Here is a 12,500-nt window from a genome sequence, read left to right on the forward strand (position 1 = left end):
TTGCTCTAGATATGTATTAGCCATTTATATAAAAATAACCATATTCATGTTTAGGTTACTCTGTGTATATAAAATGTATAGACTTACGGTATGCACATTTTCTTTTAAAGCATTCAGTATTGGATGAGCCAATTGCAGAGGCTGTCTGCATTGTAGCAGATACGGATAAGTGGTCAGTACAAGTGGCGAGTAGCCAGAGACGGACAACAGATAACAAGTTGGGCAAAGAAGTTCTGGTATCGAGTCTTGTCTCCAATCTTCTTCATTCCACTCTCCAGCTTTATAAACACAATTTGTCTGCAAACTTTGTAAGTATAAGCAACATATTTTTGTTGTTTTAGAAACAGTAGCACTATCCCAATAACTTATGTTAATTTTAGCTAATTCACACCTTGTTCCCCCCAAAAAACAAACAAAAAAACACATTTGTAGTTAGAACATTCTCGCATATATTACTAGAGATTTTATATATAGGGGTTCTCTGTAAAGCTACAGTTATACTGTGCACAGTAGTGAGAGTTTTTATGTCCTTATTTCCATTTGTAACATTACATAACTCCATCAGCTTATCTCCTGTATATTACATTCAACTTAATCTTTTTTCTCTTTTAAATATGTGCCAAATGCCCTCAGTCCTTCTTTCTACTTGATGTATTCACTTAGCTCTGCCTAAACTCTGTCTGCCTCTATATTGGTCACAATCTCTGTGCGCCCCTTCTCTGATTAATACTGCGTACACTATTAGCCACCCCCTTCCATATGCAATGTAAAGCTTAGCCCCCGTGCTTTATGGTACATACCCATAGATTTCTATCTGTATTTCTCACACACACAGGTTTTTCACCATCCAAATTTCTCATTTCCTCTCTCCACTTCCTCCCTATTGCACACACCGTTATCTGATCTCCACCAATTTAGCATTTGCCCATCATTTCTCTTGATATTGTAGAAACCTGCAGTTTATTTTCTCTGCACACATTTTAGCTCCTTAGTACATACCTTCATCTCCTCTCCCTGCGTTTCTGCCCAACATTGTCGGGTCAATGCCATATATACTATGCACAACCCCACTAAAATCTCCTTTGATGTAATAGTAATAAACATTACCTTTCATTTTAATTTTATATGATTAATTACACTTTTTTAATGTACAATTAGGTACATGTAAGTAGCACTAATATTACTGGTAGGAAGGAAACAGATTCAACCACAGAAATGTTGTCAAGCTGATTTAATGATGAAACATACAGGAATTTGTGCAGTCGTTACAAATGCTTTCATGTTTGATAAGATATAACTACAAATGTCACTACTGAGGTACAAGTAATAGTCCTTCTAAAATTCAAGGGAAAATTACTTATTTTAAACAAGGTAAAATCCAAGTGTGGCTTTCCATATGCACCGAGAAAATATAAGTATTTGTACTCTCCTACACTTCTACCATATGATATGATAAATGTATAGCAGTTTTTCCAGAAAAACATGGATTTCAAATCTACATATAAATGATCAAAATAAAGACTTGGAACACTAACTATAGAAACGTAGTGTAATAATGTACTGTTCCATCATTTCTGCAAACAAAAACCATTTGTCTATGCTGTAATATAACAGGCCGCTAATGTTGTTAAAGGGACATTATACTGCTGGGTTAAAATAATAAAAATAAAATAGCTGTTCTATTGCTTTTCCTCTTGTGCCTGCAGCTTTCTTCATTGCTAATCTCCTATTTTAACCCTTCAGAAGGTCCTGGTTGGTGAATTTCTGAATTGTCATACTGGGTGCTGCCATCTTGGAATTGAAGAATTCTTGTACCCTGTGTCAGAAGTGGTGAAGGCTTGAGGCTTAAAGGGACACTGAACCCAATTTTTTTCTTTTGTGATTCAGATAGAGCATGCAATTTTAAGCAACTTACTAATTTACTCCTATTATCAATTTTTCTTTGTTCTCTTGCTATCTTTATTTGAAAAAGAAGGCATCTAAGCTTTTTTTGGTTTAGTAATCTGGGACGGCACTTTCTTTCATGTAATTAGCAAGAGTCCATGAGCTAGTGACGTATGGGATATACATTCCTACCAGGAGGGGCAAAGTTTCCCAAACCTCAAAATGCCTATAAATACACCCCTCACCACACCCACAAATCAGTTTGACTGCTGCATCGGACGCGATCCCCTTTGCTCGTTTTCACATGCGACCTCTTCAGCTCTGTATGCTGAACCAGTGGTGCAAGGATTATAGAAAGATATCACAATTAATATCTTTAAAACCGATTGTACGACACTCTCTAACGTGGTGGACCGACCATCATCGTTTAGTTCAGGGGGCTTCTTTTGTTCTTCCGACCTGGACTGTGATCTCAACAGATGCAAGTCTGACAGGTTGGGGAGCTGTATGGGGGTCTCTGACAGCACAAGGGGTTTGGGAATCTCAGGAGGCGAGATTACCAATCAACATTTTGGAACTCCGTGCGATTTTCAGAGCTCTTCAGTCGTGGCCTCTTCTAAAGAGAGAGTCGTTCATTTGTTTTCAGACAATGTCACAACCGTGGCATATGTCAATCATCAAGGAGGGACTCACAGTCCTCTGGCTATGAAAGAAGTATCTCGAATACTTGTATGGGCGGAATCCAGCTGCTGTCTAATTTCTGCGGTTCATATCCCAGGTATAGACAATTGGGAAGCGGATTATCTCAGTCGCCAAACATTACATCCGGGCGAATGGTCTCTTCACCCAGAGGTATTTCTTCAGATTGTTCAAATGTGGGGACTTCCAGAATTAGATCTGATGGCTTCTCATCTAAACAAGAAGCTTCCCAGGTATCTGTCCAGATCCAGGGATCCTCAGGCATAAGCAGTGGATGCATTGTCACTTCCTTGGAAGTATCATCCTGCTTATATCTTTCCGCCTCTAGTTCTTCTTCCAAGAGTGATTTCCAAGATTCTAAAGGAGCGTTCGTTTGTTCTGCTGGTGGCTCCAGCATGGCCTCACAGGTTTTGGTATGCGGATCTTGTCCGGATGGCTACTTGCCAACCGTGGTCTCTTCCGTTAAGACCAGACCTTCTATCGCAAGGTCCTTTTTTCCATCAGGATCTCAAATCCTTAAATTTGAAGGTATGGAGATTGAACGCTTGATTCTCAGTCATAGAGGTTTCTCTGACTCCGTAATTAATACTATGTTACAGGCTCGTAAATCTGTTTCTAGGAAGATATATTATCGAGTCTGGAAGACTTACATTTCTTGGTGTTCTTCTCATCATTTTTCTTGGCATTCTTTTAGAATCCCTAGAATTTTACAGTTTCTTCAGGATGGTTTGGATAAAGGTTTGTCTGCAAGTTCCTTGAAAGGACAAATCTCTGCTCTTTCTGTTCTTTTTCACAGAAAGATTGCTATTCTTCCTGATATTCATTGTTTTGTACAGGCTTTGGTTCGTATAAAACCTGTCATTAAGTCAATTTCTCCTCCTTGGAGTTTGAATTTGGTTCTGGGGGCTCTTCAAGCTCCTCCGTTTGAACCTATGCATTCGCTGGATATTAAATTACTTTCTTGGAAAGTTTTGTTTCTTTTGGCCATCTCTTCTGCTAGAAGAGTTTCTGAATTATCTGCTCTTTCTTGTGAGTCTCCTTTTCTGATTTTTCATCAGGATAAGGCGGTTTTGCGAACTTCATTTAAATTTTTACCTAAGGTTGTGAATTCTAACAACATTAGTAGAGAAATTGTGGTTCCTTCGTTGTATCCTAATCCTAAGAACTCTAAGGAAAGATCGTTGCATTCTTTGGATGTAGCTAGAGCTTTGAAATATTATGTTGAAGCTACTAAAGATTTCCGAAAGACTTCTAGTCTATTTGTTATCTTTTCTGGTTCTAGGAAAGGTCAAAAGGCTTCTGCCATTTCTTTGGCATCTTGGTTAAAGTCCTTGATTCATCATGCTTATGTCGAGTCGGGTAGAACTCCGCCTCAAAGGATTACAGCTCATTCGACTAGGTCAGTCTCTACTTCCTGGGCATTTAGGAATGAAGCTTTGGTTGATCAGATTTGCAAAGCAGCAACTTGGTCTTCTTTGCATACTTTTACTAAAATCTACCATTTTGATGTGTTTCTTCTTCTGAAGCAGTTTTTGGTAGAAAAGTACTTCAGGCAGCTGTTTCAGTTTGATTCTTCTGCTTATAATTTCAGTTTTTTTCATTATAAGATTTAAACTTTGTTTTGGGGTGTGGATTATTTTTCAGCGGAATTGGCTGTCTTTATTTTATCCCTCCCTCTCTAGTGACTCTTGCGTGGAAGATCCACATCTTGGGTATTCATTATCCCATACGTCACTAGCTCATGGACTCTTGCTAATTACATGACAGAAAACATAATTTATGTAAGAACTTACCTGATAAATTCATTTCTTTCATATTAGCAAGAGTCCATTAGGCCCATCCTTTTTGAGGTGGTTATGATTTTTTTTGTATAAAGCACAATTATTCAAATTCCTTATTTTATATGCTTTCGCACTTTTTTCTTATCACCCCACTTCTTGGCTATTAGTTAAACTGATTTGTGGGTGTGGTGAGGGGTGTATTTATAGGCATTTTGAGGTTTGGGAAACTTTGCCCCTCCTGGTAGGAATGTATATCCCATACGTCACTAGCTCATGGACTCTTGCTAATATGAAAGAAATGAATTTATCAGGTAAGTTCTTACATAAATTATGTTTTTTTATTGGTGGATGAATTTATCCACCAATTAGCAAGGACAACCCAGGTTGTTCACCAAAAATGGGACAGCATCTAAACTTAAATTCTTGCATTTCAAATAAAGATACCAAGAGAATGAAAGAAAAAAATTTGAGTTCAGTGTCCCTTTAATATTTGTTATGCGACTTTAAAAATGTGTTAAACATTTAACTCTTCTGCTTTCTATTTTATTTACTAAGACAAAGTGCAAGGTACAGCTGTCAAAAAGCTGGCAGCATCACTGATCTGTGAAAGTGCACTGCTTCTGCCATAGGATGCAGAAATTTGCACGCACCACCATTTTGGCGCCCAGTAAAAAAATGCAGAGCTTTACTAACTGGCTTCTGTTATCGGTTAAAACAAAAGAACGGCTTTAACAAGAGCAGCAGGCACAGGTGTAAAAACGGCAGTTGTACCCAGCAGTTTAATGTCCCTTTAAATGGACAAATGTAAACTGTCTAAAATGTTTCTAACTTGATGCCCTCTAATTTCTTTTAGTGTATCATGCACTTAGAAGATCGACTGCAGGAGCTTTACTTCAAAAGCAAAATGCTTTCTGAATATCTGAAAGGTCAGACAAGAGTGCACGTGAAAGAACTGAGCATGGTGTTGGGGTAAGATGAAACTTTACATTTGAGTATCGCTATGTTTAAATGATAGAAAAACACTTTATACGTAAATATCTGTGCTTGCGGAGTTTCCTTTGATTGAGATTGTACAACCTATTGCTACTTGCATTCCTTCAGTCTATGCAGATGTTCTATTTATATTAGATTTGTAATTCTTTATACAGTTTGTACTGCATGTTTGCTCAGACCATAATAGTTTACAGGCTTGGATGGCATTTTTAACAGGGTGGTAACTCCTATATTCTTTAGCTTACTCCATTGCAGTTGCATGTGTGTTTCATATATTGAAACAACTTTTTGTTTGACTTGATTAATACATGTGTGTTTCTAATTGATAAACATATCAATATGTTCACCCGATGCAACTGATTAGAACAAAATGATATGTCTTAAAGGGAAAGAGAGGTCAAAATTACATTTTAAATTGAATGGATAGAATATGAAATTTTAAACAACTTTACAATTTACTTATTTTGCTTAGTTCTTTTGGTATCCTTTGTTAAACAGTATTTCTAGGTGAACTCAGGAGCTTGCACATGTCTTTAGCCATGTCAGCAGTGTTTGCAACATTGTTTGTTTATTGCAGTGTTATACAATTTTGCAAATCCCACTCCTAAGCTTCTCTCAACCTAACTAGGTTTATTCTTCAACAAATAATTCAAAAGAACAAAGCAAATTTGATAATAAAAGTAAATTGGAAAGTTTTATAAAATTGCATGATCTATTTGAATCATAAATGTTTAATTTTTACTTAGAGAAATTCCACTCAAAATTTAAATGCTCATAGATGAATTACATATTTGAATAGAAACATATTTGCAATATATATGTATTGACAAAAATGCTTCTAGTAAAAGTTCCCTATTTTAGTGTAAACATTTTTCTGTGCATGTGAAGCATAGCTAAGATATTCTCATTGCACCAGCATTTTAAATTTTGTAGCTGCTCAGCGCATCAGTGGGGCTTGTATCATGTCAGCAATTAACAAACTGAGTCATTAGGAGACAGTACAAGTACCTTAGGCTCTATGAGCAAGAGCTGTGTTTAAAATGCTGGTGCACAGTACATACTTAAATACACTTTTGAAATGGCTATAGCTTTTATTAGAACCATTTTAGTTAATACATGTATATTAAAAAAAATGCTTCTGTTCAAAACTGAAATGAATCTGTGACAGATACCCCGGCTACCCCGACTGGGTAGCTCTGCCAAATGGGTCCTGCTTCCTCCCTGCCGACTGCAGCTATGTAGCTGGCAAGTGACCACAGCCTGTAGCCACCCCTGATGCCCAACAGCACCAGTATTTAGGGTCCCACCCTGTGGCAGACTCTGGCTACCCAGACTAGGTAGCTCTGTCAGAGGGTCCTTCCTCTGCCTGGAACAGGCTGCTATGTAGCCCAGGAAAGTGATTTTAGCTGGAGCCCACCCAAATAACTAAACATACTAGCATTCAGGTGAAACAGGAACTGATTTTATTGTAAAACATACACTCCTTTTATACACAAGACTCATCTTAAGACACTGGACAATCCCAAAATTTTCCCGCCATTCCCGCCCCTCCAGACAGACCGGCGCCTCCATAGCAGCCATAGTCCCACATAATCCTAGGACCCAGGTTTGGCAGTTTCAGGGTGATCCCGGGGGAGCGGCGGCACTTCCAGGGTGTCATTTGAAAGCTCTCGGTCACCAGATGCTACAGTCCAAAAAAGTTAAGTGGGTAGGAGTGTCCAAAACCCCCCAGTTTCCAAAGGAGCTCCCCTCCGGTAATCCCCCACCTCTTGTCCTCCCTAGGGGCTATCGATCCCCAAAAGAGCGGAGTTCTGGGGCAAAGGGTCACTGGAGCGACCAGGGGTAAAGTTAGCGGGTGTCCTGCTGTTCTGTGGCCGACCATGAGTTCCAGGAGCCCGGCCAGCCTGAGAGGGGTTAGGCGTGTGTCTGTTGTAAGGCGGCTGACCGGGAGTTCCATGAGCCTGGCCAGCCTAGGAGGGTTTTTCCCGGTCATAGATCAGCTCCTCCATGACCAAGTGTACACAGCAAAACACACAGCACGCATCTGGGAGATCCCATAAGCCATGAAATGGCAAAATCTAATGTAACAGGGAGTGAGCCATGTAGTAGAGGGGAGGGGGGTAGCCTTCGCTGTCTGGTATTCGTGACATCTCCCTCCAGTTCGGCAGACCTGGCTAGAACCTTAACGGGTCGGCCTGGGGCTGTCCAACGGTGGCCCTCCACTTCTCAGTTGCTGGAAGAGGTTATCTCATCTCTCTTGGGCTTGGGGCCTCCTGGGGGGTTCCTGCTGGTATTTATCCCCTGCACCCTAGGCGCAGGGACAGTCACACAATGCAACATCTCAAACAAGTTTCCCAAGGCCAGGTCCCAAACAATTGTTCTCCCACAAGTTCCAGTGTCCTTAAGTTCCATCGCCACACTGCCTCCCTCTGTGACACTCTGTTGAGTACAGACTGACCCACCCACCCACAGACAAAGCAACTGCCGGTTTCCTGGCTGTATCCCCACCCCAGACTGTAGGTTGAGGTTGCTCCTTGGTGGGGCAGGCAAGACTCAGGTGCCCAAACTGGTGGCGCCAAATGGAGTGGCGAGTATCCAACAAAGCCATTGCCGGTTGTAGGTGGAAGTTGCTTCTTGGTGGAGCAGGCAAAACTCTGGTGCCCAAACTTGTGGCACCAACTGCATGAGCAGGTACCCCCCTGTGAGAAATACTCCAGGATGAGAAAAGGGTAGAGACCCTGCCAAGCTACTGAGGGGAGAGACCATCTGTCTGTTCTCCTGAGAAGGAGATCTACCACTGGGGACGAAGGTCTGCTACCTCCGCTCCATGGGAAACTTCTCTGCCGCTGGGGAGGGAGACTGACTGTCTCCTCCCCAGGGAAGGGGTTCTGCCGCTGGGGAGAGTTATCGACATCTGTCTCTCCCTGCAAGGGGTTCTGTGTAAGGTGAGGGAGGATGACTACCTCCATTACCAGGGGGTGGCTCTGCCGCTGGGGAGAGAGACAGACTGTCTCCTCTCCTGGCTGCTGGCTCTGCTGCTGGGGAGAGAGACCGACTGTCTCCTCTCCCAGGAAGGGCTTCTGCGTAAGTGGAGGGAGGACGACTACCTCTGCTCCCAGGGGATGGCTCTGCCGCTGGGGAGAGAGACTGACTGTCTCCTCTCCCTGCTCCTGGCTCTGCCGCTGGAGAGAGAGACGAATGTCTCTTCTCCCTGAAAGGGGTTCTGTGTAAGGGGAGGGAGGGAGGACGACTACCTCCGCTCCCAGGGGATGACTCTTCCACTGGGGAGAGAGACAGACTGTCTCCTCTCCCGGCTCCTGGCTCTGCCACTGGGGAGAGAGACCAACTGTCTACTCTCCCAGGAAGGGGTTCTGCTTATGGGGAGGAAGGATGCCTACCTCCTGCTAGGAGATGGCTCTGCCGCTGGGGAGAGAGACTGATTGTCTCCTCTCCCTGCTCCTGGCTCTGCCGCTGGGGAGAGAGACCGACTGTCTCCTCTCCCGGGAAGGGGTTCTGTGTAAGGGGAGGGAGAATGCCTACCTCTTCTCCCTGGTTTCCTGGAGCTGTTTCAGGTGCTGGGTAGAGGCCGGCAGCTCTCTGCCCTGTTGCCAGCGCTTCTTCTAGGGTGGTCCCCTGGTCCAAGACCATAAGCTTAGAGCCAGACTGCTGATCGGGATCCAGCAGCCCTGGTTCCCTTTTTCTTTGTTGCCACTCCTCCACGGTCGAGCTCCATGAATCCAAGAGGGCTGCACCCCAGATCTGTATAGCCTTGGCACTCTGCTTAAAGAGATCTAGCAGCCTCTTGTATTCCTTGACCAGTGCCTCTTCCTGGTCACTTATAAAATCCAAATTGTCTAGGAGCCAGGATTCCTCCAAGAGATCCAGCAGTTCCTCTTGGAGCCCAGAGATATCCTCCAGAACCTGGTCTGTCTCGATCCAAAACTGTGGGTCCTCTGTCCTTTTTGTAAATAGCAATCCAGGGCTGCCAAATCCCTCTGGGGGGGAGCCATCCTCCAGCCATGGCTGCGCTTGCATAGCAAGCCATTGGAGGGCCCAATAGCCACCCTCCACCCACATCTCTTGCTGGACCAGTCTATGTAGAACAGATAGCGCCGTTCATTCTTTGGCTGTTTTCCCAGGAAAGGCACGCTCGAGGTCTGCCGAACCCGGAACCTCGTGTCATTCGTAGGGAGGACCTTTCCATTGTCCCGCTCCTGTTGAAGATCCTCCCACCAGAGGTCCCGGCATATCAGGTCCCTCTGTTCCAGCTCGTCCAGTAGGTAAATAGGACCATCCAGCTGGGCCAGCGCCTCCTGTACTCTCCTTAGAAATTTGACTTCCATAGTCATCGGCTACTGTGGCCCTTCTCCTCTGTCAGCAGGAATCGTGTGGAAGAAGCAGATCCTACTGCTGCCAGCCAATGTGAGGGATACCCCGGCAACCCCGACTGGGAAGCTCCGCCAATTGGGTCCTGCTTCCTCCCTGCCGACTGCAACTATGTAGCTGGCAAGTGACCACAGCCTGTAGCCACCCCTGATGCCTGACAGCACCAGTATTCAAGGTCCCACCCTGTGGCAGACTCTAGCTACCCAGACTAGGTAGATCTGCAAGACGGTCCTTCCTCTTTATGGAACAGGCTGCTATGTAGCCCAGGAAAGTGATTTTAGCTGGAGCCCACCCAATTATAACATACTAGCATTCTGGTGAAACAGGAACTGATTTTATTGTAAAACATACACTCCTTTTATACACAAATCTTATCTTGATAAGACACTGGACAATCCCACAATTTTCCCGCCATTCCCGCCCCTCCAGACAGACCGGCACCTCCATAGCAGCCATAGTCCCATAGAATCCCAGGACCAAGGTTTGACGGTTTCTGGGTGATCCCGGGGGAGCGGCGGCACATCTGGGATGTCATTTGAAACCTCTTGATCCCCAGATGCCACAGTCTAAAAAGCGGCATGATTCGTTACTGGCAAAGGGCCGCTGGAGTGACCAGGGGTAAAGTTAGAGGGTATCCTGCTGTTCTGTGGCCGATCAGGAGTTCCAAGAACCCAGCCAGCCTGAGAGAGGTTAGGCGGGTGTCTGTTGTACGGTGGCCAACCTGGAGTTCCAGGGGTCCGGCCAGTCTTGGAGGGTTTTTCCCGGTCATAGATCAGCTCCTTCATGACCAAACAATTTTCTCCCAACAAAACAGCGCAGTCTGTGAAAAAAGAAGAACTCCAATAGTGCAATATTGTACATAATAAGCACTCTTTATTTACATGAAGGTAAGCCAAATACTCGCAATATCTGGCGAAGTTAAAATCACATAAAGGTATCTTTTTTTGGTTTTCACACAAAATCGAGCTCTCATGTAGTCAGTACACGCTTTAGAAGCAAACAGCGATGTACCTGGTCGGCGTGTGATGTCAGCACCCGAAAACAGCTGATTCTGTTTCACACTCCGTCTGCACACACCGACTCACAAGGCTCACAGGATCTCGGCCACAACGCATTTCTCGCCCCCTACTGAGCGCTTTTTCAAGAGGAATCCTCCATGACCAAGTGTACACAGCAAAACAGCACATAGCACGCCTCTGGGAGATCCCATAAACCATGAAATTGCCAAATCTAATGTAACAGGGAGTGAGCCATGTAGCCATGGGGGTGGGGGGTAGCCTTAGCTGTCTGGTATCCGTGACAGCATCTATGTCACTGGTTTTCAAACCTGTCCCTATGCCTCCCTATCAGGTCAGATTTTTAGGATATTTGAACTGGAGCACAGGTGCAATAATCTGATGATTAGTAAACCTGCTTATTTACCTGCTCTCATCCACGGTAATCCCTAAAAAAATTGGCCTGTTGGGGAGGGCTGAGGACAGGTTTGAAAACCACTAAATCAGTGATCTATGTGAATACCAATTTGGCTGGAACGTCCTTTTAATTTTCCCTTTAAGCTCTTCCAAAATGGCAAGGTTTGTGACAGTGTGGTGAAACGTTAAACAAACAGGTGGAATAAAAAAATGTTTTTAAGATGTTTCTGTTAGATTAGCTCTCTCTTCTGACTCATTGTCATTGAAGTTAGACACTGACTTATATGATGAGTAAAGAACTGGAAGTATTCAAAACCTGCTTCCTTATAGAACTGTTTTATTTTAATATAATAATAATCTAGGTAAACCACTTAAGCATTATTATTTATATAATGTACAGTATATACATATTTATTTTTTACATTTTGCCTTCTGTGTGTTTTTCTTTCTTTGTTTAGAATTGAATCCAGTGACCTTCCACTGCTGGCTGCCATCGCCAGTACACACTCTCCATATGTTGCACAGATCCTTCTGTAAAGAAAGTGCTTCCACTAAATGACTGTATGTCTTTAAATTCATACAGTGCAAATACATTGAACATATTATTGCACATCTTCCTGCATTAACCGTTGGCAGTGGAACAAACTTTGTCTATGTTCAAAACAGCAGCAAAACCCACACAAATATAAAACTGCTTAGATGAAGACTTAACAGATGAGGAACTGTGATTTGTAGCCTATTAATTACAAACGGAGCATAAACAGCACCACAAGAAACAAACTGTACTCATTTTTAAGAGTTATATTATTCGTGGGTTCTTTTGATATTTTTTTTAATCTTATTTTTCATGACTCTGAAGGAATAATGATACAGAATCACTGAAATATGGACAATTTCATTGTGTAAATAATTCTCTAGGCTGAAATGAACAAACACAGAGGACAACTGCTTGGATTGTACATATGTAAATGTAGCATTATTTCACTCTACCAGCCTAACCTATCCCTGGATATTATTGTATAAAAATGAGTTCTCTGTATTGGTATGAATATAAAAAATATATATATTAAAAAAAAAAATAAAAAAAAACATATAACATCTGTAAATAAGTTAAATAAATCTTAGCAAATGGTCACTGTTTGCTTAAATAATTTAACCATTATCTCAAATGTCTGTTTGCTTGCTTGGAAGCAATATAAATGACTACAACCAAAGGATTAGAGACAAAAGGAAGAGCGAAAGCATTTTGTTCCCCTTGGTAATTCTAAAATCCTTTTCAAAATCAGAATTGCATCAATGAGAAATAAATTGGCAGCATATACTTTTTACCATTTTTAATTGTTGT

General features: G+C 42.7%; 1 protein-coding gene across 1 annotated transcript in view; it reads left to right on the forward strand.

The window, feature by feature from the left end:
- Positions 1–12,317, forward strand: part of FNIP1 (folliculin interacting protein 1) — a 177,407-nt gene extending 165,090 nt beyond the window's left edge. The window contains 3 exon segments of the mRNA XM_053717196.1: positions 111–308; positions 5,218–5,333; positions 11,614–12,317. Of these exon segments, the coding sequence (XP_053573171.1) occupies positions 111–308; positions 5,218–5,333; positions 11,614–11,692 (393 nt within the window). The 3' untranslated portion in view covers positions 11,693–12,317.
- Positions 12,318–12,500: the final 183 nt, after the last annotated feature.

The sequence above is a fragment of the Bombina bombina genome, chromosome 6 (genome assembly GCF_027579735.1).
Source record: "Bombina bombina isolate aBomBom1 chromosome 6, aBomBom1.pri, whole genome shotgun sequence".
Taxonomy (NCBI): domain Eukaryota; kingdom Metazoa; phylum Chordata; class Amphibia; order Anura; family Bombinatoridae; genus Bombina; species Bombina bombina.